The sequence below is a fragment of the Mustela lutreola genome, chromosome 3 (genome assembly GCF_030435805.1).
Source record: "Mustela lutreola isolate mMusLut2 chromosome 3, mMusLut2.pri, whole genome shotgun sequence".
Classification (NCBI taxonomy): Eukaryota; Metazoa; Chordata; class Mammalia; order Carnivora; family Mustelidae; genus Mustela; species Mustela lutreola.
The window spans coordinates 190,831,685-190,858,691 of record NC_081292.1 but is presented as its reverse complement, the minus strand read 5'-3'; the positions used below and the strand labels follow the sequence as shown (position 1 = coordinate 190,858,691).

Here is a 27,007-nt window from a genome sequence, read left to right as displayed (position 1 = left end):
CTAAAAGTTCTCTAAAATCTTTGCTTTTTTCCTATCAAAATATCACGAATTACAAATATAACATTGGACTTGACATTTAATTGTCTGATAAAACGTGATCTTGCAAAGTCTCTTCATCTTGCTACTCAGAGGTCCTACAAGAAAGTCTTTAACTATTATTAATTTTACTTGTTTGAAATTTTTCAGAGAATGTGCCTCTCTCTTATCTTGTGTTATGGCTGAGCTCTTATTTAACAAAAATTGTTAATGAATAAGAGAGGGAAAGCTCAAAACTATCTTGCTCCTTATTTTTTATTTTATTTTCACTATGGCATTTTAGTTTTCAGAATTCCACAATGTAATTAATTCTATTATATCTTTTCAGATCATCATATCATATCTTCATTGGAATATGGTTCTCTGGTTTTATATATTACATTATATCATGTCATATATATCATATATATATAGGTACAATTTGAAAATGATAAAGATTTACCATCTATACTTATTAGTGACTTAAAAGTATGCCAAGTGGTTTTAGAGCTGGTGTAAAGAGAATATTTTTGGATGATATTTTATATAGCTACAATGATAAAAATAAAATGGGCAGTTATAGAAGATGGAGAATCACTTACTTAAACCATTTATAGTTCATGAGAGACTTGTTAGGAAGAAAGCACATAAGGTTGATATTGTATGCTGCTATTTGCACATTCATTCTTAGAAACATGGTAGGACTGGAGGTTGAAGAAAACTATAATTACATAAAAGTCATGTTGGTCTATGTGTTGGGAACAAAGTGGTTTTCCCATCATATAGTTCCTAAATTCCATATGCTTCTAGGTCCCAAGGCCTCCAAAGATTTTATATAAGTTATACTATGATGGGGATGAGAAGGACAGAGTGAACAAAAGGTGACTTTTACCATATCATTGTAACAAACAGTTTCTCTTAAAAGAAATAACTAGCTTTATAGAGGTAACTAGTAAAAACTATTCCTGGTACATAGAGAACTATATTTTGAAAGTTTATTCTAATGACATTTTTTGGATCCCGGAAAATTTTTCCATTTTTCCATCATATCCTCCAGTTCAGGCATTCCTAGGTTTTGAAATTACAGAAACATGAATTTGCCCAAATCCTAGCCTTGCTTCAGGTGATCAAAGTCTTTGAGGTTCTCAAATACAGGTGAAACTTGAAAAACATGGAGAGACTTTCCTGGCATGAAAGCTGGCAAATGCATAAACACACACACACCACACACTGTATTGCATTTCTACACACACCTTTGTATTTTGTTTATCCCACAGTTACTCTGTGCATTTATTTAAGGTCTCTAGTTTTATTGCTATTTCATCTTTCTGTTAATGTTATTAATAATGTCTCATTATTAATGTGCCACATTCTTCTGACAATAGGATGTGTTCAAGACTTAATGCAAAAGATGATTCAATTCTCACAGATTCACAAGGAGTAGTACAATAGCAATGACTTTGATAAGATGCACAACTGAACATTGAAAAGCTCTAAAAACATTATCAATTATCCCAGTGCCTTATTGATTATATTCACTGTATGTATATTAAAGCAATCTGAAAATTTGAAAGGGGAATATTCTGTAAGAAATTTCTCTTTCTCAAATTAATTTAAAATCAATGAAATATTATAATCTAGCTTAATTAATAAATGTTTAATACATGGGCTAAAAACAGCAATATAAATAGGGTACATTACCACATTGGAAATCCCCAATACCACCAACAGCAATAACTTTTAACTAGAATAGTTAAGTATAAAGCTAAACTATATTTGCTAACTGTATTTCTTCTGCTTAAATGTGTTTTTTCCTATTTCCAAGTGAACCCTTAAAATTAGGAGCAAAATTTTCTAGTAGGTAAGATTTCTGATCTGTGCTTTTCTTTTCTAACTGCTTTGACTCCATAATACAGTATGCTTAACCTGTGGTATCCTTCCACTGATAACCATCTTAATTAAATCAGTGACTGAATTTAAATGCTGGGCAGATTCTCTTCAAGTTTTAAAAACTTTATTTGATTAGGTTAGATTATCAATCTAAACAAATTGTGGATTGGAGCCCATCAGTTGCAATGGGGGAAAAAAGAGGCAGAGGAAAAATTGCCCTATAATCATAACTGCTGCCAATCAGAGCCTAGCCAGGTTCTAAGCACATTTTAGAGCAGGACGTTCTGAGGGACTGTGGTTGGGTGAGCGAAAATCTGTGGTCATTTTTCACAGAAAAATCTTTGAAAAGAGAAACAAAATTTCTCCTTTAATGAGATAGCCCCATTTTAAGCACAATTTACATGTAGGAATAACCTGTCTTATCTTCATATTCTTCATCATGGCTAAGAATAGTTCCATTGTCTAAAGGGGTACACAATAAATTTTCTTAAATTTAAGCATCCATCAGAACTGAATTTTTGCAGTCATGAGTCCTTATCTTAAAATGTGTTTATCTCCATAAACTAATTTTACTCAAGTGCATTTATTCCCATAAACTAAATTTACCCTTGTTTTAATCAGTAAATCTTTAGAAGAAATCTTTGGAAGAAAAAGCTGGTAGGGCAAAGATCTACAGCTGCAACACTGGCACGGGTGACCTTTGAGATCAAATCAGAGTCTACGGAAGGAGATGCCAAGGTTAGCCTCTTTAATTAATGCTAAGGTGCCACGGAAATAAACAAACAGGAAAACCAACAATCTGCTCTTTTAATTTCCTTCTTCACCAGTTGATTACAGGAAATAGTTTTGGAGGAACCATTTGCTCTCCAAATTAAGCAAGAAAACTTTTCATCTTTCCCTGTTTTTATGAATTTATCAAGGATATTTGTTTCGCCGAGTGCTTCCAACTACACAGTGCTTTCCTTGTTAACTCACTTCCATCAGCAGCAGCAATTAGCACCGGTTTCCTAGGCAACCATTCTGTACCCTACTGAGAAAAACCTTTTCTTGACAGGAGCATTCTGTCTAAAATTGTTTTGTTTTCCTCCTTTCACAAGTCTACCGTAGGCTTCCTTGTCATCTCTTTTAACACAGCATTATTATGTCCATTATTCTTAAAAGCAGAAACATTTACTGGCTTTTATATTCCATATGGTTGAATTTATTGTCGGTGTCTCTTCCTTCTCTCTTAACAACCTGAAAGAAATCAACAAAAATATGTTCTCAAGCATATGCCAACTTGTTTTGGATTTTTTTGTTCACCGCCTAATTGGTGAGCCTTTGCGTGTTCAAGTAATCACAGCTGGTCCCGATGAAAACTCAAAGGGTATAACACATTCAAAATCAAACTCCTGTGTCTACCAACAAAGTCATGTGTTGCTCCGAAGTGAGTTGAAATTTCCAGGGCCACTGAGAAAGCTTTAACTCCATTGTTTTTATTCTAAATCAACCAGGCAATATCAATAGATTAATATAACAAAATAACTAAACTAGAAATATGTGCTAAGGCCTGAGATCGTGTTAAGAAATTTGACATGACAAAATACCAGAAGAGCATAGCAATGGTATAGCATGAATCAGCACATGGACTAAACCAGAAGGCGACAACCCCTATAAATGCTGAATCGTATGGCACAACGGTAAAGTAAAATTTAATTCATCATTTTAGCTTAAATAGTAAAGGGCAGGAGCCTTATGTATTGTCTGTGAGGCTGTGGTTCAGCATTCAGGCAGGGAAATACTCATTGGTAAAAATGACAGAATTACCTCAGTGAATGACAGACAGTTTCAAGTCTTTAAATTTTGCTGATCCAATGATGGTTATAGACTTAGATGACTAAGACTTAGAAGACTTAGAAGACATCAAGAGTGATTAAAACAGTGATACAGGATGAATTTATTTATTTACTTATTTATTTTGGTGCAGGGCAGAGGGAGAGAGAGAATCCCAAGCAGGCTCCACACCCAGCACAGACCCCCACATGGGGCTCCATTCCACAATCCCAAGATCATTGCCTGAGCCCGAATCAAGAGTCGGGCACTTAATTGACTGAGCCCACCCATATGCCCTGGTGATACAGAAGTTAAATAAGCAATTTGATATATATTATTTCATTTAATTGCCACAACATACGAAAGGATGAACTGAGTTTTATTCCCACTTTATGGATGAGAGAATCTAAAGGTTAGAGAGATTGTCACTTACTTACAGCTAGTAAGAAGTAAAGGCAGAATTTGATTTCAGGTTTTCTGACACAGGGATCTACTATGATAAAATATTTGTACTACACTAATGTAAGTCAAAGTGATGTCTACCTGGGACAGTAAGTGGCCTTTTATCCACCATTTTGCCAGTTTTTCCATCTAGAACCTGTGTTGTTGTGTGGATTCAATATATTGATGGGAAATAAAAGTGCCTGGGGTAGCAGCTTGTGTAATAAATTTGTGTCACAATATGATGTTTATTCATCACTTAGGTGAAATATAAGTAGCTTAGCATGATATCTTTCGGGTATGATCAGGCAGATTTCTGTAGATGGGAGCATGTCCCAGTTTGTCTCATACCTATTTACCTCCTATATGTATTTCTACCAAATTACTTCCCCAATACCAAAAAAACAATGTTTCTTTCCAGAATTCACAATATCTATCAAGGACCCCTTTGATACTATTTGCAGAATACTGACCCATCACCATTGCCCAGAATAAGTTTTCAAGACACACTCTCACTTATACTTTTAGGTGTTTATCTAGTGATGATCTGTTACTACCTATATTTCTGTTACCTGGGTTGTATCTGAATCCCTTATTTTATATCAGCCTATAGTCAACAATACTTTTTATTAGATGAATTTGTTTTAAATAACTTGCTTTTAATGTTTTCCTGCAAACTGATTTATAGGCAGTTTCCTTACCATATTAGTTCCCATTGTCATTTGTTTTATTTAGACATGATATGACTTTAGAACCATGTCATGAGATATTTTTGTGTTTCTTAATAGAAACTATCTCATTACCGTCATGACACTACTAAAAAATAACAATACAAATACTGGTTCACACTGCAATGCAAAAACTACTGTTAGTTAATTACATTGAGAATCTGACATTAACAAGAAAGAGAATAAAATACATATTACAAACACTCCTTAACTAAGACAATTTTTAACATAAACTAAAAATGCCCACTACCAGAACACTTTAGATGTTCAAAAGGAAGACAACTGAGCCTTTCATAATTTCAGTTTACACTAAGAAGTATAATGTTTCTAGCTGTGAAGATCCATGTTACCTTTCAGTCATGTATAATGAATAATTTCCCAGTAATAATCCCAGTGCAATCTAGATTCATCTTTAATGTTCTGAACAACTAAATCCTATTCATAATTTTATACATATAATGTCTCAAAGAAAAATAACAAAAGATAGAGTAGAACAGGGAGTAAGTCAAAAATAAGCAATGAAAAATTAAAATGTACATTAATCTCTTACCTCAAAAAGATTTTTTCATGTTGCTAATTGCCCTCAAGGGTAATCATGCCCTCTGTCATACTGTCCAGAATATGGTCCTAAATTTGAGGTTGCTAGCAGATACCTAGAGCCGATCATAGCCTAGGATCTACAGAGCCAGGAAAATGAGTATGAAATCAGAAAACAAATAACAAGGAAAGTTTTTACTTCCCACTAGTTTTGTCCAGGAAAACAAAAAACAAAACATTGTCCCTAGCATCAACATAGATGACTGTAAATTAACTATATTATCTGATGTTCATAAGAGTAATAGCTTAGATGGGTTGGACCTTTAGTTACTCTTAATTTTTTTTTAGGATTTTATTTATTTGGGAGAAAAAGAGAGAGACTTGGGGGAGGAGCGGAAGGAAAAGGACAAGCAGATTCTGTGCTGGGCATGGAGCCCAGTGTGGAGCTGGACACAAGGCTCGATCTCAGGACCCTGCGATCCTGACCTGAGCTGAAACCAAGAGCCGGAAGCTTAACTGACCGAGTCACCCAAGAGCCCCCTAGTTGCTCTTTCTTTAAAGCAGAAATACTAAGGCAGAAGACCTAAAAGAATGCATAACTGGGGAAAGTAAAGACATCTTGGTGAAGAAATATTTGCAAGTCTTGAGTTTTTGATGTGCCAGTCCTGGTATATAATTACTCAATTGAGTCTGCACAGCAACCTGTGAGACGGGGTTATTATTATTTCCATTTCATGGAAAAGGCATTGAAACCCAATGAGTGTGAGCATGAAATAACTAGAATGTAGCAATGCTAGAGCTTGTACCCACATTTCTCTGAATTAAAGTACATGTGACTTCCTTTAATGTATATAATATATAATAATATATATTATATATAATATATATTATAATGTATATAATATAAAAGATAGTGATCTCCTGTATAGAAAGAGGATGGATAGATAGATGGTTGGATGGATAGCAGGTAGGATGGATAATGGGTAGAATAAGAAATATATATATATATAGAGAGAGAGAGAAGATATGTAGAGATCTAGATCTCATACACATATCATAAGTCTTATATTTTCATTTTCATAGGTTTGATTTTTTTACTCTCTTTTTCTTCTGTGTTTGTTTGGCATGTTTATCATTAATCTTCTCTGAATTTTACCCAAACCCTGTGTGAATTTTCTCCTGTCCCACAGCCAAGCTATAAAGGTAAAGCTTACCCCAGGAGATCTGCTGATCAGGTTTCCATTGGGAAAATGCCATCTCTCCTTGGGGAAAGCTGGCACCTCTGCCTTGATGACCAGCTTTGCTTAGAGGAAGATTTTAAAGTGGCTGGACCATTTGAAACCCCAGAACAATCCTGTGCTCATTTTTTTTCACACTGTGAGATTAATATTAAATAATTCAACATTGCCTGTTTGAAGTTTTAGCAATATTATTTCCTCCAAAAAATTGAAGATAATCTGTCATTAATGCAACTCCCACACACCCTGTTTGATTATTCTAAAATAGCATTTCTTAAAGTCTGTTAAATTCTCTTGAGGAAAAATAGTTAATATTCCCAAGATTGAGTTAAATTATTTTCTTACAAGTTTTGCTTAAACATATACAAAAGTAAAATTGCCTTTTTAATAAACTCTAATATATACATACATTGCATATAACCTAAAACCCTGATACTGTGAGTTAAATTGCATAGGATAAAACAACCTTTTAAGAATAAATTGTATCCTTATTACTTTGAAATCATAATTATTATTTACATTTTTTGCAATATTAAAAAAGATTCTTCCTAGTCTAAATTAATTTGGGAGTGCAAACTGTGTTGTGTGAAAAAAGGTTTTATGAAAAGTACTTAGCATATAAATATCTGAAACAAATTAGCTGGAGAAATTAAAATTTTTTGGAAATGATTTTAAGTAGCCTGTCAGCCCTTGCTCTTTGGATACTTAAAGTTTGAATGAGGTTTTCAACTTCATAAAATTATACTTCAAACATAATAGAAATATTAAATCACATTTAATTTAGTTTGACTATCTAAGGCATTTTACAAGATCCTAATTGAACTTGGTTTTCTAAGTATGATATTAATAATAAGAAATGTCTACTCTCTGGCCTAACCCTATTAGTTTGCTGTTTTCTCATCTGCAAAATGAGAGTAATAACAGTAAATCATTCATTGAAATAATGAGGGCAAATAACAGAGCGTTAGGCACATGGTGAACACCATAATATTTTTAAAATACTGCTTCTATTGCTATGACTGCTACTCACTCTAGATAAGGGTATTTACAATGTATCCCTTGAGACCATACATATTAAAAAAAAAAAAAGACTGTACATAGGTTATAATGTCATGTGGCTGTTAAAAAAATCAGAAGTTAGACATATAAAGGCAAATATACTCAATCAAGTAATCTAGCTTTTAAAATTCAGATAAATCTGATTCAAGTGGATTGCTCATCCCCAAAGCTAGTTCTTAAGCACTATTCTCTCTGTCATCCTGGGTAGGGTGAGGAAGGTTTCCCAAAGAGGCAGAATCTAAATGAACCAGGTAAAAACAGGATTCCACGACCCCTCCCCACCCCACCCCCACCCAACTCCTGCCAACCTGCTTGTAATTGTGTGAATTCTGATCATAAGGAAGTTCAATGAAGTATTCTCAAATCTTGGCTAAAATTATGAGAACGAATCCCATTACCCCCTTCCTCCTTGTCTAGTACAACTTGTTTCTATAAGGGCTGTAAGTGGAATGATTTGCTAGTATGATAGATGTTTGTAAATAAAGATAATGAAAAGTTAAATAAAAAGTTAAAAGCTAATAATAATAACTTATTAATAAAAAGTTAAAAGTTAAAATAATGAAAAGTTAAATTCTGGAGAATTTTTTTTTCAAGATTTTATTTATTTACTTGACAGACAGAGATCACAAGAAGACAGAGAGGCAGGCAGAGAGGGTGGGGGGGGGGGGAAGCAGGCTCCCCGCTAAGCAGAGAGCCTGCTGTAGGGCTTGATCCCAGGGATCATGACCTAAGCAGAAGTCAGAGACTTTAACCCAGGCATCCCTAGAGAATTTATTTCTAATCTAGAATGTATTTATAATCTCAAAAGTCTTTCTTTGTTTTTTTTTCCTTTTTTTACAGACAGGGTGAGGGTAAGAGCAGAGGGGGAGAGAGAATCTTAAATAGGTTCCATGCCCAGCACTGAGATGGATGTGAGACTCGATCTTACAACCCTAAGATCATGACATGAGCCAAAATCAAGAGTTGGACACTTAACCAACTGAGCCACCCAGGCATCCTTCAAAAAGTCTTCTCTCATTTTTTGTTGATGATATATGGAACATTATTTCTTGAATATTTTTTGACTTGCTTATATAAAATTAGCATTGGGATATGCTCTAGTAGGTGCCATTTTAGGCCAAAAATTAATTATCTGGCATTTCACAGACTGGTCATGTATGATGAACCTCCCCCTACTTTTTAATGAAATAATTACACTGACTAGGTAAGTATATATTATATGGCCTCAAAGATCTTTAAAACATCTGCTGTCTAGAAAAGTAGAAGCTCTTTAAAAAGAGGCCATCTGATATATCATTTCCATGTACTTCATTCACATTTTCTCTTTCCAGGTCTTTCTTAATCATTCTTGTTCACATTGATCCTGGATAATGCTGTTTGATCACAAATTCACATTTTGAGGCATCTTCTTTAGGTTTTAAATTATGGTATTTCTACAAATCGGCATAGAAACATATTGTAAGGAAACTTTCTAGAAAACTACAAAACATTTTATATTAAATCCAAAATGAATCCTTTTTTTTTTTCTGAATTTATTTTACCTGGTGTAAAAATTTTATTTGTTTTTGCTTGTATAAACAGCTTTTTAAAAATAAACTGCCATGCAAATTGTTTTTCTTTCACGGTGTGTTCATTTTGCCTAGCTCCCAGAATGCTAGTCCCTTTACTTCTCTCTCTCTCTTTTTTTTTTCTTTTTTTCTGTTTCTGGTTATAATCTATGTATTTATATTTTAGTGCAATTTAATAAATTCTATTGTATTTTGGGGGGGGAAGACAGGAAAAAAATTCTAATCAACTCTATTGTTTCATTACTTTTCCTCTTTGCTACCCATTTTGTCTCACTCTTTTATTTTCTTTTGTTACTATTTATTACAGAGGAGGTGTCTGCAAGGATAGTCCAAGTAGTCACGGCTGAGGCTGTAGCGGTCCTGAAAGGTGAACAAGAGAAAGAAGCTCAGCAGAAAGACCAGCCTGCAGCTCTGCCTTTAGGTAAATGAGAAAGACCTCAGTTCAAGAGCTGTTTCTGCTGCGGTGACCACAGGACCAAGTCTTCACGGTCAAAGAGAGGCCCTATCTCATACTTGATCCTTAAGCAAAATGTTCATCAAACACCTCTGTTGGGAGGCCCTGGCACCCATTGTCACCTTTCTTGACAGACTCATTTGTAAGATTTGGACAGTCTTTAGGGTGATAGGCTTTGCCCCTAAATTTCCCTTAAGTTTTCATTTCCAGACCACTAGAGAAATTTATTATAAAAATAAAGCCAATGCATGTGGATGTCATGGCACCCATTTATAAAGAAAACATGTTAATACTCTAATTAGAAATGAGTATTTCCCTTTATGGGTTTTGGGGAATGCTTGTCTCAAGACGTTTTGTTTAGGTCTCCCTGAACCAGCTACAGAAAACCTGTAGTCAGGGCTTTGTTCGAATCATGGGTGACTTTGTATCCCATTTAATGTACCGATCTTCACTTGGTTTATTTAAGGACACTGAGATAACATTTCTCTCTCCCTTGGTCACAAGTCAGATGCCCTCCAGGGCCAAACAGGTAATATAATGATGCCCACTGAAGAAAAGACTCCTAGCCAAAGGCTTGCTGCCCCTCCTTTAAATTGATGATAGATAGATAAAGATAGATAGAAAGAAGATAGATGTGGGTGTATATACATGCAGAGACAAGAAAGGAAACTCTCTTGGTTCAATGTAAGTCTATTGTATAAGTACATTTAACTAATCCATAAAAATGTATGGTTTTTGAAGTCTAAAAAAAAGTACATATCCAATTTTGTCTCACACAGCCTAATGTATCCTTAATATTTGATTAAGGATTGGTCAGTACTCCTTTAAGCAATTTAAATGACTAAAAAATATTAAGCAATAAAAATTCTGTTCTCGCAGGATAATAAATACTCATTATTTGCAGTAAAATGTTCTTTGATTATAAAAGTTTAATTTTGTCTTTAAACAGGGGGTAAATTATCTTATTCAAACATTAACCTTCAGTTTGTGGTTCACTTCTATACCTTAAAGAAAAGACACCCCTTTTCTTAAATTTAAAGTCTTACTGTGTGTTCTATAGAAACCCACAGGGTCAAGGACTTAAGACGTCACCTGTCATCCCAAAGCTGCTTTTTGAGAGTGAAAATCTCATGCTCTGTAAAATAGATTTTCCTGCTGGCCTTGATGACAAATATTTCCTTTTTGCAATCCCTTACCTTCATATGAGCAGTCGAGAAAAAAGAGTTAACCATTAACTTTTAGAACCCTTCTCTTTGGTTCTTCACGTATAATGCCAAGGCCAGAAGATTACTCAGTTCCCACTAGTACATGTTGTCTCTGAAGGTTGCCTTAGGCTATGACAGCTTCATTTTTCTTTTCTGAGGATACATAGAGAAGATGCATTTTGACATTAGACTCAGTGGATAAAATGTTTAAAAAATACATCACCTGGGGCGCCTGAGTGGCTGAGTCAGTTAAGCATCTGCCTTCAGCTTGGGTCATGATTGGGTCCAGCTTGGGTCCTGGGATTGAGTCCTGCATCAGGCTCCCTGCTCAGCAGGGGTCTGCTTCTTCCTCTGCCCCTTACCCTGCTCCTGCTCTCTCACTCTCTCTCTCTTAGATAAATAAATAAAATCTAAAAAAAAAAAAAACGTGTAATACTGTGAATGATAAAGTTTACATTTTTTTCCAGATTAAGAAGTTGAACAATATAGAGTTCTGATATTTTTTTTAGTCGGTCAAGCTAAATCTGAACTACAGTGCTTGCCTGTGTGTTTGACTATAATAGATTAGGGCTAGAATAACATGTTTTATTAATTGAACAAGAAGACACAATTAATGGGATTAACGATAGAACTTTAGCAGGCATCTTTAATCTGTTTTTATAGGGAAAGCAAACAATTTTTTCTTAAATAGTGAATGCTTTTCTTTTCTTCTAGGTTTTTTTAAACTAGATGAATCAGGTAATCAGACAGAAAATAAGTCAGATGCAGCGTACTAGTGAATCTTGTCCTAAATTTCATAGAGAGGCCTTTCTACAGATGGCAGAGCTCTTCTACATCTAATGATCTAATAGGATTAATCATATATCATTTCTCTACTGTTCGATCTTTAGCAGCTGAAGAGACAGCTAATCTGCCTCCTTCTCCACCTCCATCACCAGCCTCAGAACAGACCATCACAGTGGAAGAAGGTAAGACCCAGTGGACTTTGTGAGGTTTGTCTTCTGATAAAGGGTAAATTAGCATCAGTCCATAGGCACTAGACTTGGGTATGGGTTAGTATGTGACCCAGCTTGAAAGCTGTCTGTTTCAAACAGCCCAGAAGAAGCAAAGACTTTACATAAATGTGTAATCATTTATCTATACAAAATCAGAAGTAGGAGGAATATAGTAAATTTAAAAAAAGAAAATCAGCTCGATCAAGAAGATAACTTTGTGTTTAAAATTGCTAGAATAGCTACAGACAACCAGTTCATTTCATTCACATAACATGTTTGGACACGGAAGATACAATCCTATCTTATAAGTGACTGAACAAAAATAAATTTATTGAAGAAATCATAAGGAAATATTGTCAGGAATTGTCTCTGTTCTGCTCACTCTTGTGCTGCCAAGGGCTTCCCTAGGGCCTGGCCTACAGCAAACCCTCAATAAATATTAATGAATAAATGAAGAAGTCAGTGAATGACTCTGATATTGAGAGCAGTGAACTGGAAGCTGAGATCATGGCTTCTTCCCTGCTGGGACCTATTATTGTCCATGAATGTATTTATGCATTTAGTCAACATAGAATGCTATGTCAGCTTTTCAGTTCTCGTTAATAAAACAGAGGGATGCCTTTGAAGAATATTCATTCAGAATCTGAGCTGAAAGTCACTCTTTAAAAAGAGACTATTATTGGCTTTCTGACTTAAGTCAGTTAGCTTTTGTGTATTGTTTGAGTTTCAGAAGGTAGACAAGAGCTATCGCTGAAGTGTTTCAATATAATTTAATTTTCATCTACTAAAATCAAAATTTTAATACTATGCCATTTTATTCATTTATTTTTTTCCATTTGTGGTCCCTTTTAGCAATTATTTTAGTGTTAAAAATGGAAAAATATTGAACAATTTCTCACTGTCTTTTTATAATTTGTAATTACTTTTATTTAAAATATTCTTTGACTTTCTAAATACAGATTTTCCTAAATTACAGAACTACGAACTATCAATAAACATAATTTACTTTTGTCATAGATTTACAAACCTCAACTTCTTTTAGTGAGCTTTTTCTTTCTTAACTTGAGGCTTTTTTCTGATTTACTGCCTGAAATAACATTAACCAAACTAAATTACTCTAAAGAATGAAAGAAAAGTTGGGGACTATAATCAATGGCAGTTTTAATTGTTAGTTAATCTCCTACAAACGTGATCTGATCTTTTAGTTTATAGATTTGAAAGATTTTTTGCCCTCGTCCATTCATTGGCACGTATTTATGGAGCACCTACAGTGTACTCCTCGAATTCTAGCTACACATTTGTGAACAACAGAGATTCGTGATCCTGCCTATAAGGAACACGCAGTCTGGTGGAGAACAGAAAGCCAATAAAGAAGTTTACAAATAATTTCACGTTGCCTTAGTCCTAGGAAGGAAAAGAACAGAGAGCTTGAAGATAGAACAAGGGAAATCTTAATTTTTGGGGTGATGAGGAGACAGTAGCTGAGCTCAGAAGCATGAGGTAGAGTTGGCCAAGCAAAGAAGGAAGTGAAGGGCAGTTGAAACAGGAAGACCAGGAAATGCAGGAAATGCCTCAGGTAGGCAAGAGCGTGAGGTTTTCTGGGAAATGAAGACGTGCCATGGCTCCTAGGTGGTGAAAAGGGGCTAAAACAGTGAAGGGATCTGAGAATCAGTATCTGCCTTGGTTCCAGAGTCTTGGTTTCAGCTGTACTTCCCTCAGGTCATTGAAAATGTTTCTACACAACACTTCAAGCCTTTCAGAAAATCTTCTTTACCCAAGATGCTCACTGGGTACTTGTGGCTTGGCAGTCACTCCAAAGTCGGCAAGAGGCCAAGTAATCTACCCTTCTTGCTCTCATATGGGAGTGGGAGCAGAAGGAGCAGTAGGGTCTGCCCATCCAGTTGGGAATTCAACCAGTCTGCTTTCTGGCAGGTGACATCATGGATATAATGAAAATATAAACGAACCATAGAATCATTTTCATTTTCACATTTTGGCATACTTTCCAGTGTAACTGTTCCCTTATTTGGGGGGAATTGCTTTCCCCGTGTTGTTCGAGTGTATTTGGGGAAATTTTCAACTTATTTCCTATTGAATATGAGTGAATATATATTTTTTTCTTAACATTTTTCAAACCAAACTTGTATTTTTATTGAATTGCTCTTTTTCATATTTTCAGAACAAAGTATTAAACTATATGAGACTTTTTTTTTTACCTACTTAACACACCCTCAAAGAAACTTTAAAGGCACCTGACTGCCAATCCATTTATATGAATATAAAAGAGCTCATGGATTAAATTGAGTAACCCAATGATTTTGAAGATATGGTTACTTTTTACTCATTATCAAACATTTTTAAAAGCTGTTCTTTCCCAAAGGGGAAGCATGAATGCTTCCACCAAAGATAATTTGAGATGTTAATTACTGTAAATTGTGAGTATTCACTTGTTATAACTGATGTAGTATTAATAATTTGCAGGTTGTGTGCTTATTCTGGGAAACAAAGAGATTTTGATGGAAAAAATAAACAAGTAGCACACTTAAAAGGAAACTCAGGTACAATGCATCAATTCTGCACTAGGTGTAATGTTTGCAAATTAATCTCCTATGTCTTTTTGACCTAACCATAATAATTGTCATTTGGACTGAACTGTTAGGAGCTGGAAGCCCGTGCAAGAACAATAGGATCATCTGAAAATAGAACCAGGAAAAATCCTAGGGTGGATGTTATCCTGGGTCAACGATGTCACTAATCTAATAGGATTTTCCCCTCCGTATCCTATGGGCAGCAAACACAGCAAACTAAGTCCTCAGTGAAGAGCCTGCCGCATGGAAAGGGCTTAGAGAGAGTGGAGAACAACGTACGCAGAGCCAGTTGCCCCCAATGGTGGGGCAGAAGCTGTGATTCTAGAGCAGGCAAAATCACTGAGTCACCGATACCCCCCCGAGACTCTGTCTCTCATAAGAATGACTTCTCATTTGTACCAAAGGGGGCTGACAGATGAAGCCTGGGTTTTTATGTGGCAGACCTTACTTTAACTCAAAATAAATTTTCAAATGCTTTTTTTTTTTTTTAATTGTATGAAAGTAAGTTAGGGAAAATGTATTCCTCCACTGAAATCAGGTAAGCTTCATTTTTGTAGATTATCACTATGCAGCAGAGCTATGTAAAAGCCCGAGGTCCATAAGGCAACCTTATTCTTTGAAATATCACATTATTAAATGAAATAGAGTATTTTGTGGAAAGAGCAGAGTCCCCCAAACATGTGTGCTTATAGGAAAGGGATAACATTCAATCCTGACCTTAAAGAACAAAACTAACGTATGAAATGAATTCACTTTTTATAGATCTCTCAAGTCTAGATCCTATGCATCCAATGAAGGGAAAGCAGAGGTACATGACAATTCGTCTGAGTATACTGAAGACAAAGATACGAACACGCATGGAGTCCTACATTGTGCTTGGCATTTTCATAGGTCTCGCCTCATTTAATCCTCCCAACAACCCACAGAGAGATAATATTCACTTCCAGTTCTTGCCCCTGGATGTCATGGCCAGTAATCCAGAATTCCAATCCAGGTCTCAGTCCCTGCGATCAAAGCCCCACTGTGTCCCTAAAGCCATCTCTTATCTAGGTTCTCAATGTGGGGACAAGAAAGGGAAGTGATCTTCCAATGAGAGGTTGTTTTTTGGGTCTTTTTTTCCCCCCGAAGGTACTAGACCAATTTCTTTTTTTTTTTTCTAAGGCATACCCAAATAAAGAAGTCATTACTTATAATTAGTATGTATTCCACCTCTATTGGGATGCCATACATGATTCTATAGCAAATAGGACCTATTTCTTCTGTCATTATTGTTGGGATCAAACACACTGTTTGGTCTTAGCTAGCTGTGGACCTTTTAGTAGAACTTCCCCTAGCACATCTCTGGAATTTGTGGATATTCAGGTTCATAGGTCCCAAGCAGAGATGTGGAGCACACACACAACTCACAGTACCAAGACTGGACTTCGCTGGGCCCTCTTTTTGAAGCTGCTGGCTCAGTGCCATGCAAATACTACAAAGAAGCTCCTTTCCACTACAGTCCTTAAAGTTGTTTTTTTTTTTTTTCTCTTTTTGTCATTCTCTGTTTAGAGCAAAAGTTTTCAGAATAGAAAACACTGTTTCTTTGAAATGTGACAGATCTGAAGCAAGACTCTGTGATGTTTTCACATGTTGGCCCTTTCAGAAATGAGCAATGGCAACTAGAAAGAGAAAGTCAAAATCTTCACAAGGTTCAAACATTTAAGGAGTATTACCTTTAAACTCCCAGCTCTCAGTTTCAGATTCTTTAGTTTTACATTGCAATCTGCTCTACTCCCCAGAAGATGTTGCCCAGCAGAGAGACAACTGTGCCATTTTCACGGACAGATTGTCCATGCGATTTTTTGAACCTATTGAAAGTGTTAGAAGTAACTTGTATATGTGCAGTGTTGAGAGCCTCCGGGAGTCCTGAAGGAAATATGAATGGCTAGGACATGTGACAAGCCCAGGGCTTATGATTCAGCCAGTGTTGTAGGCCAGATCTCAGCCAATGATCTGCTCAGCTGAGAAATCGTGCCGAGTTGGAACTAAGAATATCCAATGTAATTTTAGGCTTCTGCTATCCCATGATATAATAAGCAGCATGGCTGAAAAAGTTCTGAGCACCCATCCAGAAAAAAAAAATAACACGGAACAATCAGTAAACAACGTGCTCAAAAGATTTAAAAGTATTCCCTCTACAGAGTGTTATTTTAGTATCTTTATGATTTCAACCTTATTTTTGGTTGTCAGCACTTGGTTGCACAAAATAAGATACTGCCCTAACCCTACAGTGCATTTTCAAATAAATTGCTATAATCTGGCTGCTTAAATGTTGATAGAAGTAAAAATTAGATACACAGACTTTCAATAAATTTTAATAATTCTTATTCTTGAAAGTTATGAAATCTAAAACTTATTTCCTATGTAAGTAAATAAACAGTGATTAGCAAATTCAGTAACCTGTCATGAAGGCCTGAGATGTAGGGTCTGTACCACATCGGAAGCCAAATATTGTTTGTTGCCACCATCCTTAAAGCTCATTGAAATACGCCAGAATGCAAGTGCTAAGCAGACTGACCTATACTTGTGTACTTAAGGAAATATATTGAAATAAGGCAGAGTTCTAAGCCAAGAGACTGGAAAGGACGCAAGAAAGAGTAGTTACTTCAGCATTGCAATGAGAAATATGCAATGAGGGTTTGAAATATAAAAACAGCCAACAGTCAGAGGTGAAACCACATAGAATAATGAAACCACATAGAATAAAGTCTTAGTGAATCTGAATCCAGCTCTGTAGAAATCATTGTCAGCTAATGGTATCTCTTTAAAGCTTTCAGAAGAAAAAGAAAAGAAAATGAGTTTATATTGTTAGGAACTTTCTTAAAACCATGAGAACCAGGGTTTGAAAAGATGCCCCTAAGAGTTAGCCCCAAAGAAGGCGCTATACCGCTGTGCTCGCCTTAGTAGGGCAGGGAAGAGAAATAACGCACCTTAGATTCTTCTTAACAGGCCTGGAATTAAAAATGGCTTTCTGGTAAAAATCATTAACAAAAAATTAAAATAACCCACATGCTAACTATATGGGCATCCTAGATACTTAAGGTTGTGCTTCAAACAGGATTCTTTTCCCCTGTTATTGTTGTAATGCATCGGGTCCTAACACCTTTCTTCTTTTTTAACTTATAAACATATTGACAGAAGCATGCAAAGAATGTACTTGAAAGGATTTCTTCCGATTCACGCATTTGTATTGTCAGGCTTTGTTTCTCTTGCAGTGTTTTTGTGGGGATTCTGACTCGTTTGAGGGGATTGTATAGTTAATTTCTATCATGCAGTAAAGGAAGTGACTCGTGTAAATTCAGTGGCTACGGAAGCATGAAACACTCACCGCCTCCCATCGTCCATCCGCTTGGTCTTGCTAATTCCCCTCCATCCCTCTGTGCTACTTCTGTGGCCCACTGTGTCCTTGTGCAGGTGTTTGTCTCGTGCGTCTGATCTTGCGTCTGTCTTGTCCAGTTCTCCCTGCAGTTTCTTCCTGTGTGTCTGTTTGTAGATGAAGGAGCTGAGGACCAAGTGGGTCCTCTACACAGTTTCCCCAGCCACGAACCTGCCACCAGCGGGGAGAGGCGTAGACTCCTAACCCCCTCCATCTCTGTGTCTGTGCCTGATGATGACCCTTCCCATTCCGATGAGGAGTACTATGAGCATCCTTTGTTCCGCTCACAATGGACTACCTCTAGTGCGCTCCCCAGTGTCCCAGCGCAGAGTGCAGAGGCCCACTTAGGCCGGGAGAAAGGTGAACCGAGCATGGTCCCCTTTTGCTCCCCCCACACCCCAGCCTGCGGCTTTGACCACATGCTTCATTCCCAGTGTACCTTCAGAGCGGGGTGGGAGGGACAGGAGCCTGTTTTTTCCATATGAAAGTGAAGTCCCTATGTAGTTTATATGTCTAGCCAAATACCTCATCTACAAGAAGCCTGGTTTGAGGCGTAGGAGTATTTTCTTGTTCTGTATCATTGTTTCTGAAAACAAAGCCCCAAAAGGAGTGGGGGTGGGGGAGGGAGGAAAAAGAGTTCAGTTAAAGTATGACTCCTTTCTGCTCCCTGTAAATAAATCAGCGGGGGACAAATACATCCTCTTTCTCAAACTGAGGACGAGGATCCTGTATATAGTTTTTTTCCTCCTTGAATACAGAATATTACTAGGATCAGACTTAAATAGCATTAGCCTTCTTTTTAGTGCTGTGTCAATACGTTAGCTCCTTAAAAGAGAAAATCCATGAATCTGTGTAGGGCAGAATGCATGTTACAGGATGAGTGTATTTCTCCTAATCACTTAATCATCTACAGAAACTACAGAGGCTCCCCCAAGTGACTAAATATTGGCTCACATGAGCAGACCTGGGCTGAAGTGAAGGAAATGATCCAAAGCCTTTGTCATTCCGCCCTCAGAAAGCTAGAGACCCTAGTGTATAACTGGCCGTGATGAGGGCGGTGGGCTGAAACTCATCTCACTCTAACTAGGTAGTTTTGTAAAGGAAAACAAAATTAAAGCTAAAACATGTTTTGTGTAGGTTAAGAGCTTATTCTCAAAATATTCTCTTGTATGCACAAAGAGTTTATTTCCATACAGGACAGTATTTAATGAAAGAGCGGATAGTTCCAAGGCAGTGGGAATAAACTCATAGATGACCCACGACATTCATGATAATAAACTTCTTTGAGGATCCATGGGAAAACAAAGAGCACCGTGGCTCAGACACTCTAATAGAGAAATACAACCCACATGGGGTAAAAGTAAATTCTTCTAAGAGTGTGAACTTAAAATGATTAGGAAAAATATGTGAAATTTTGAGTGAGAAACAGGCGGAAATAGACATGATTAATACAAAATAAGGAAATGGAAAGCAGAAGGTTATGTGGATTTGGAAAATATGTTGATTAAATTGATTAGACTTGACCCAAGAAGGTGCCATGAGTAAAGCAGCTACAGTGAAAGTCTCTCCCCTGTTGTCAAAATCTCTAATTCTGTGGCATTATAAAAATGGCCTTAATAATAATTTGGAATCTGAATTTTTAAAATGTTACTTACATAATTAAGTGACAAACATGAAAGTCCCTGAGTGCTAAGTGGGACGAAATAGATGTAGTACTTCTCCCCTCCCCCACCCCCTGCCCAGGGGTCTTAATAGTTCTCAAAAAAGAAAATTCCTTTCCTTGCGTGCTGTAGTCTTTCTCACGGGGCCATTTAAACACTGTTTCATATGAATTTCATCCAAATCTTTCATTTGTAGAACTGTAAAGCAGCTTACTTATATACTCCCCTTTAATTTCTTAAGCAATAAAATGGGATTTATTTTACTGACATTTGAAAGTGCAAGTGAGAAGCAACTGAACATGATAATCCGTGGCCTGAGTGTGCTTTTTCCATTTTAATTATTAATATTTTTCCACATGATATACCTATTTGGGGAAGATATTTTGGCAGTTTGATTGCCATTCAGTTATCTTGGTGGTTTGGTTTTGAACTGCAGAAACAAGACTTTCCAGGTAATGCGCACATTGTCGTACTCAGAATCAAGGGCAACTACACACAGTATATCACGGGTATAAGCAATATGGTAACAGTTCTGTTCCCGAGGTAGACTTTCCTAAATGCTAAGATTCCATTTTACCTGGACCTTGCTTTTCAAAATAATTTGCTTACTCCTTGCAATTTTTTACATTCCCCCATATCATAGAGTGCAATGAAGGGAAAATAAATTGAGTTAGGAACTCTTTGGCCTTAAAAATATTACATAAGTTATATTAAAATACTATTTAGTACTTTAAATACTTGAAACTTTGGCCCTTAAATATCAAATAAGATAGTGTTGATGGATTCCATGATAAAGCCGTTAGGGTAGTTGATGAGTATTGTTGTTGAGGCTGGGCATTTTTTATTCTCCAAGATTCTTTACTGAAGTTTGCATGTTTTAAATAAAGTAATCAGAAATTCATATGTAGGGGCTTACATGTAGGGGGCTTATTACATGTAGTAAGGGGCTTACTGTAGGGGCTTACTGCATTGGAGAAAACAGCCCATGTCTAGCAAACGTAAAGATTTTTTCAGTCCATCAACCCATCTGTCTTTTCATAACCATCTGTTACCCAGCGGCACCATCTCTTATTTCCAGCAAGCTTCCTACATGTGTGCGCAACTGACTGCCATCTCCACTAAGGGGAATAGAGCGATAAAACCCTTTCAGCTCTCACGTTTTCAAATAAATAGCCTTTTAACGAGACTTTAAAAGGCATCATTATTATCAGATTATATATATATGACCATTTCCCAAGCAATACATAATGCACATTGCATTCAAATCTTAATCTGCTCCTCCAAATGGTAAAGAAGTTTCTGGCGAGGTCCATGTAATGGAGCTGAAAGTGTTCGTTGAGTAGTATTTCTGCCATTGTGTGTATTGTTCTGTGGTCATGATGTCAACATCTTTTTCATCCCTAAGAAGAAGAAACGCTAGAGGGAACAATGGCTGAGGAAGAGACACCTGCCACTCTTCCTGGGAAAGAGTGCGGGGCTGCCAAGGCCTCAAACCAACCCCAGGCCCTCAGGGAGGGCCACGTGGAGTCTAGTGCCGAGGCTCACATAGCTCCTGAAGAGAGTGGCCCAGCAGGGGGCCCACAGGAGAAAAGTGTAAAAGAGGTCACGGAGGTGTCTCCAGAAGTAACAATTCCTTCCTCTGCCAGGGAAGGTGTGTCTTTCCTAGGATTTGCATGTGTTTTGTTGCAAATGATCTCTTCAGCAGCTTACCGGCCTGATGCCTCTCCAGTGCTATCCCATGGCTTGGTCTCCTCATGATCCGAGACCGATGTTGTAGGTTTAACGAGCAGAGTGTGGCTTGCACAGGTGCTGTGTGGCAGCTAGGTTTTCCAATGCTGCAGCTGAGTCTTGGTTTTACTTTGCCATGATACAGTACGCTTTGCAGCCAGGCTGACGATGCTGTGTGAGCTTTTTGTCCGCCTCCCCCCCCCACCCCGCCCCCGCCTCATCTCCAAGTGTTTGCCAGCCACATTGCTAATACATGTATATTTTTATTTTTATTTTTGGGACAGCGATTCATATGCTTTTCTTTCAAACTGTGGAGTTGGATTTTGGCACATAGAAGCTTAAATGGTAGAATTGTTTTTGTTTGCAACCGCAATGTGCTATATTTTTTATGCTCCGATGAATACTGGTTTGGTTTCCTTAAAAGCTCCTGCTGATGCTTCTCATATCATTTCCTCTCCATGGCAGCCAACATCTTTGACCATCACCATATCTCTTGAGTTTTCATTCATCTAACCTCTATTAGAAGTTCATAAAGTATTTCTTTCCCACTGTTCCAACAGGACACACAAGTGTATAAGGTAACGATGATCCATACACTTGCTCTTGGAGCAATGACTGAATTTTATTGTTTGTCCCCAAATCTTTTCCAGATAGCTACATCTAGCCCTAATGACCACAGTGAGACACCTGTGACCTTCAAACACAAGTGAGATTTCTGGTTAATGAACAAATGAAAATAAAGAGCCTTTTAATTTCTGTGAAGCATCTTTAAAGCCACTACTTAATGCCTCACTGTCGGTCATGTCCCAGGGAATGAGGTCATGACCAGGGAGAGAAAGATATTATAATTGGCTCTTTTTAAAACTTTTATTCACATGACATCCCAGTATTCTTTTTAAGATTTTTGTTTATTTATTTGACACCCAGTATTAACAATATAATTCAGATTTTCGTATACCTGTCGTAAGGTTAACTAATGATTAGGAATTAAAAATGTTGAATTAAAAAAAAAAAATGTTGAATTTGTGGTAGAAATCACCTTGTCAATTTTTAGGTCCTATCACTTAAAGTTAATAGCAGATATTTACTTATATTCCTGAAATTTAATCTCAGATGACTCCTAAAAAAATTATGTCAGTAACTTTTCCAAAAGTTACAAAAACTTGGTCCTGGCGTTTGTAAATCAATTAACTTGATTTTAACATAATACTTACTAGGAATGAATTGGCCTTCTGCCCATGGCCTGCTGGTTCTTTTTTTTTTTTTTTTTTTAAGATTTTATTTATTTATACAAGTAGGCAGAGAGGCAGGCAGAGAGAGAGGGGGAAGCAGGCTCCCTGGTGAGCACAGAGCCCGATGCCGGGCTTGATTCCAGGACCCTGAGATCCTGACCTGAGCCGAAGGCAGAGGCAGAGGCTTTAACCCGCTGAGCCACCCAAGCGCCCAGGCACCCCCAGTTCATTTTAAATAAGAACACAAATAAAAAAGTTCAGTAAACATTCATCCATTTTTCATATTTAGTCCTTAATGTATTTTTGTACCTAATATTACTGACTTATTCAGTATTCTTTAATTTATCATTTTTGTCTGCAGGAGGCACATGAAATTTTTTTGCTACTGCAATACACAGTACATAGTATTTAGGAGAGCCCAAACAAAGGAGAAAAAAGTGTTCAAAATATGCAATTCCTGTATGCATTAATTTGCAACAGGAGTCCATTTCAGCAGTAGGACAAACACATCTCAGTCCTGACATTTCCATATTGATTTTTAAATGGGTAGCATGCTTGCATGTTCCATAGTTTTGTTTTGTTTTCTTACCCTCCCATTCATTTGTCATTTCAAAATATAATTTGAAGCTTACTGCCTGAAAGCCCTTGCCTATTATTTGTTTAAAAATCAACCCAATTACTTCAGGTTTACTTCCAGCCTCGAAGATGGAGTTCCATGATCAACAGGAGTTGACTCCCTCTCCAGCTGAGCCATTAGACAAGAAGGACAAGGAGTCAGAGAAACAAAGTAAGCCTGGTGAAGACCTTAAACATGCTGCCTTAGTTTCTCAGCCTGAGACAACTAAAATTTTTCCTGACAAAAAGGACATGCAAGGCCCAGAAGAAGAAAAAGCACCTCTCACTCTATTTGGGCATACTTTTGGTGCCGGGCTCGAAGACACGAAACAGAAGACAGAACCAAGCCTCGTGGTGCCTGGAATTGGCCTCTCTGCAGAGCCCCCAGTTCCAAAAGAGCAAAAGGACTGGTTCATCGAAATGCCAATGGAAGCCAAAAAGGACGAGTGGGGTTTAGCTGCTCCCATCTCGCCTGGCCCCCTCACCCCCATGAAGGGAAAAGATGTCCTCGAGGATATCCCCAGATGGGAAGGGAAACAGTTTGATTCTCCCATGCCCAGTCCCTTCCAGGCCGGCAGCTTCACTCTTCCTTTAGATGTCATGAAGAATGAAACCGTTGCAGAAGCATCGCCCTTTGCCCCTGCCCTGTTACAACCCGAGGACAAAAAATCTCTGGAAGAAACCAGTGGCCCAGCAACTGCCAAAGACAGTTCTAAAGCTCAAGAGCCCCACAGGGACAAACCGGACAAAATGGCAGAAGCACCAGCCCCAGAGGCAATCACCTTACCCAAAGACGCCCACATTCCAACCATGGAAGAATGTGTCCCAGGGACAGTTTTAGGCGAGGAGAAAGGGGCGATGAAGCTCGAGAGTGCACAGATAAAAGAGCAGGATGCGGTGCTCCCTGAAAAGGAATCTCTGCTGAAGCTTGAAGAAAAAATAACCGTTTCTGACAAAGAAGCCATGCCGAAGGAGAGTGAGCCCCCGAAACCGACAGATGGAGAAACGGGCATTATTCAGCCCTGCATGGAACACACCCTCTCAAAAGAAGAACAGAAAGGCCACGAGCCTAGCACAGAGCCATTAAAACAGGACTCATCCCCTGCCAGTTTGGAGCAAGCAGCGACAGACTCGGCTGTGACCTCTGAGACGCCGGAGAAAGTCACGACCGCACCGGCTGCAGTACGTGACAAGAGTGCGGCCCAGGACCTCTTTGAAGAAAAAGTTGCAGGCAAAGATATTAAGCTGGAAGGGGTGGGGGCTGCAGCCACAGCCGAGCTGGACATGCCGTTTTATGAAGATAAGTCGGGAATGTCCAAGTATTTTGAAACATCTGCCTTAAAAGATGAAGTGACAAAAAGCATCCAGCCAGGCAGTGATTACTATGAACTAAGTGACACCAGAGAAAGCGTCCAAGGGTCTTTCGAGACCGTATCTCCCGTGTGTAAAAACGGAGACAAGGGACTTCCGGCGGGTAAAGAACCCCAGCCCAGTCTTCCCGCACAAGAGACCGGGTACAGCACTCTTGCACAGAGCTATCCGTCTGATTTGCCTGAAGAACCCAGTTCTCCTCAAGAAAGAATGTTTACTATCGATCCAAAAGTGTATGGGGAGAAGCGGGCCCTCCACAGTAAGAATAAGGATGACCTGACGCTGAGCAGGAGTTTAGGACTCGGAGGGAGGTCTGCGATAGAACAACGGAGCATGTCCATCAATTTGCCCATGTCTTGCCTGGATTCCATAGCCCTCGGATTTAACTTTGGTCGGGGACATGATCTCTCTCCTCTGGCTTCGGATATTCTGACCAACACCAGTGGAAGCATGGACGAAGGGGATGATTACCTCCCAGCCACAACACCTGCGGTGGAGAACGCCCCCTCTTTCCCCGTGGAAAGCAAAGAGGAAGAACAGTCAGAGGGGGGGAAAGCTGCGGGCCCGCCAACTACTCAAGTCGAGACCTCCTGTGAGTCACCTTTCTTAGCCAAAGATTATTACAAAAATGGTACTGTCATGGCGCCTGACCTGCCTGAAATGCTAGATCTGGCAGGCACAAGGTCAAGATTAGCTTCCGTGAGCGCAGATGCTGAGGTGGCCAGGAGGAAGTCAGTCCCGTCGGAGACTGTGGTTGAGGAGAGTGTTACCGGCTTGCCCCCTGTCACCGATGAAAACCATGTCATCGTAAAAACAGAGAGTCAGCTCGAAGACCTGGGTTACTGTGTGTTCAATAAATACACAGTGCCACTCCCCTCACCCGTTCAAGACAGTGAGACTTTGTCAGGGGAGAGTGGCTCCTTTTATGAAGGCACTGATGATAAAATGCGAAGAGATCTAGCCACAGACCTTTCCTTGATTGAGGTAAAACTGGCAGCTGCCGGAAGAGTCAAAGATGAGTTCGGTGCTGAGAAAGAAGTGTCCCCGCGTACCTCTGGTGACAAATCGGGACTGAGTAGGGAGTTCGATCAAGAGAGGAAAGCTAATGATAAGCTGGATACTGTATTCGAAAAGAGCAAAGAACATGCTGATGCGAAAGAACACGCCAAGGCGACAGAAGAGGCCAGTGACCAAGCTGAAACATTTGGATTAGGGGTGACCTACGAGCCCGCTTCGACCAAAGAGCCGACCGTATCAAAAGACGCGACCCCTCCCGCGGCCGAGAAAGCCGAGAAAGGTCTTAGTTCGGTGCCAGAAGTAGCTGAGGTTGAACCGTCCAAAAAAGCTGAAGCAGAACTGGATTTCGTTGCAAAGAAAGCTGAGCAGGCTCCGTTAGATGTGAAAATCAGTGACTTTGGACAGATGGCCGCAGGGCTGACTGTCGATGCCGGAAAGGCAACAGAGCTTAACCTCGAGGCTGCACACGGTCTCATCCCCTTATCTCCAGCACCTCAGGAGGCAGATGCATTTATGAGTGTTGAGTCTGGCCACATAAAAGAAGGCCTTAAGGTCAGTGAGACGGAAATCAAGGAGAAGGTGGCCAAGCCTGACCTGGTGCACCAGGAGGCAGTAGACAAGGAAGAGTCCTACGAGTCCAGCGGTGAGCATGAGAGCCTCACCATGGAGTCCTTGAAAGCCGATGAGGGCAAAAAGGAAATCTCCCCAGAGTCCTCTCTCATTCAAGATGAGATTGCCATCAAATTGTCGGTAGAGATACCCTGCGCTCGCGCTGCTTCGGAGGCTGATTTGGTCCCAGATGAGAGAGCTGACGTCCAAATGGAATTCATTGAGCAGCCGAAAGAAGAAAGCAAAGAGACCCCGGAGACCTCGGTCACGCCCTCCGGCGTCGCAGAGCCCTTACTGGAAGCCACCGGGGCTGCACCTGCAGAGGCTCAGAGCGAGGAAGAAGAGATAGAAGCCCGGGGAGAATACGATAAACTGCTCTTCCGCTCAGACACCCTTCAGATTACCGACCTGGGCGTCCCAGGTGTCAGGGAGGAATTCGTGGAGACCTGTCCCGGGGAGCACAAAGGCGTGATTGAGTCCGTTGTGACCATCGAGGATGACTTCATCACTGTGGTGCAGACCACGACGGAGGAAGGGGAGTCGGGTTCGCACAGCGTGCGTTTTGCAGCCCTGGAGCAGCCCGAGGTGGAGAGGAGACCCTCTCCCCGTGCCGGAGAAGAGCTCGAAGCAGAAGAGGCCGCCGAAGCCCAGGCGGAACCCAAGGAGGGCTCCCCGGAGGCTCCAGCTTCCCCTGAGAGAGAAGAGGTTGCCCTCTCGGAGTACAAGACGGAAACCTATGACGATTACAAAGACGAGACCACCATCGACGACTCCATCATGGATGCTGACAGCCTCTGGGTGGACACGCAAGGTGTGCATTTTTTTCAAA

At 39.0% G+C, this 27,007-nt stretch overlaps 1 protein-coding gene across 28 annotated transcripts in view; it reads left to right on the top strand.

The window, feature by feature from the left end:
• The window catches only part of MAP2 (microtubule associated protein 2), a 292,390-nt gene that overhangs the window by 228,254 nt on the left and 37,129 nt on the right, over positions 1-27,007 (top strand). For 16 of the 28 annotated variants that reach the window (XM_059168192.1, XM_059168208.1, XM_059168203.1 and 13 more), the window contains 4 exons: positions 9,596-9,709; positions 11,838-11,915; positions 21,012-21,257; positions 23,252-26,989. In XM_059168192.1, the coding sequence (XP_059024175.1) occupies positions 9,596-9,709; positions 11,838-11,915; positions 21,012-21,257; positions 23,252-26,989 (4,176 nt within the window). The remainder of the gene's footprint in view (positions 1-9,595; positions 9,710-11,837; positions 11,916-21,011; positions 21,258-23,251; positions 26,990-27,007) is intronic. The other 12 variants (XM_059168211.1, XM_059168210.1, XM_059168205.1 and 9 more) reach the window with 3 other exon arrangements.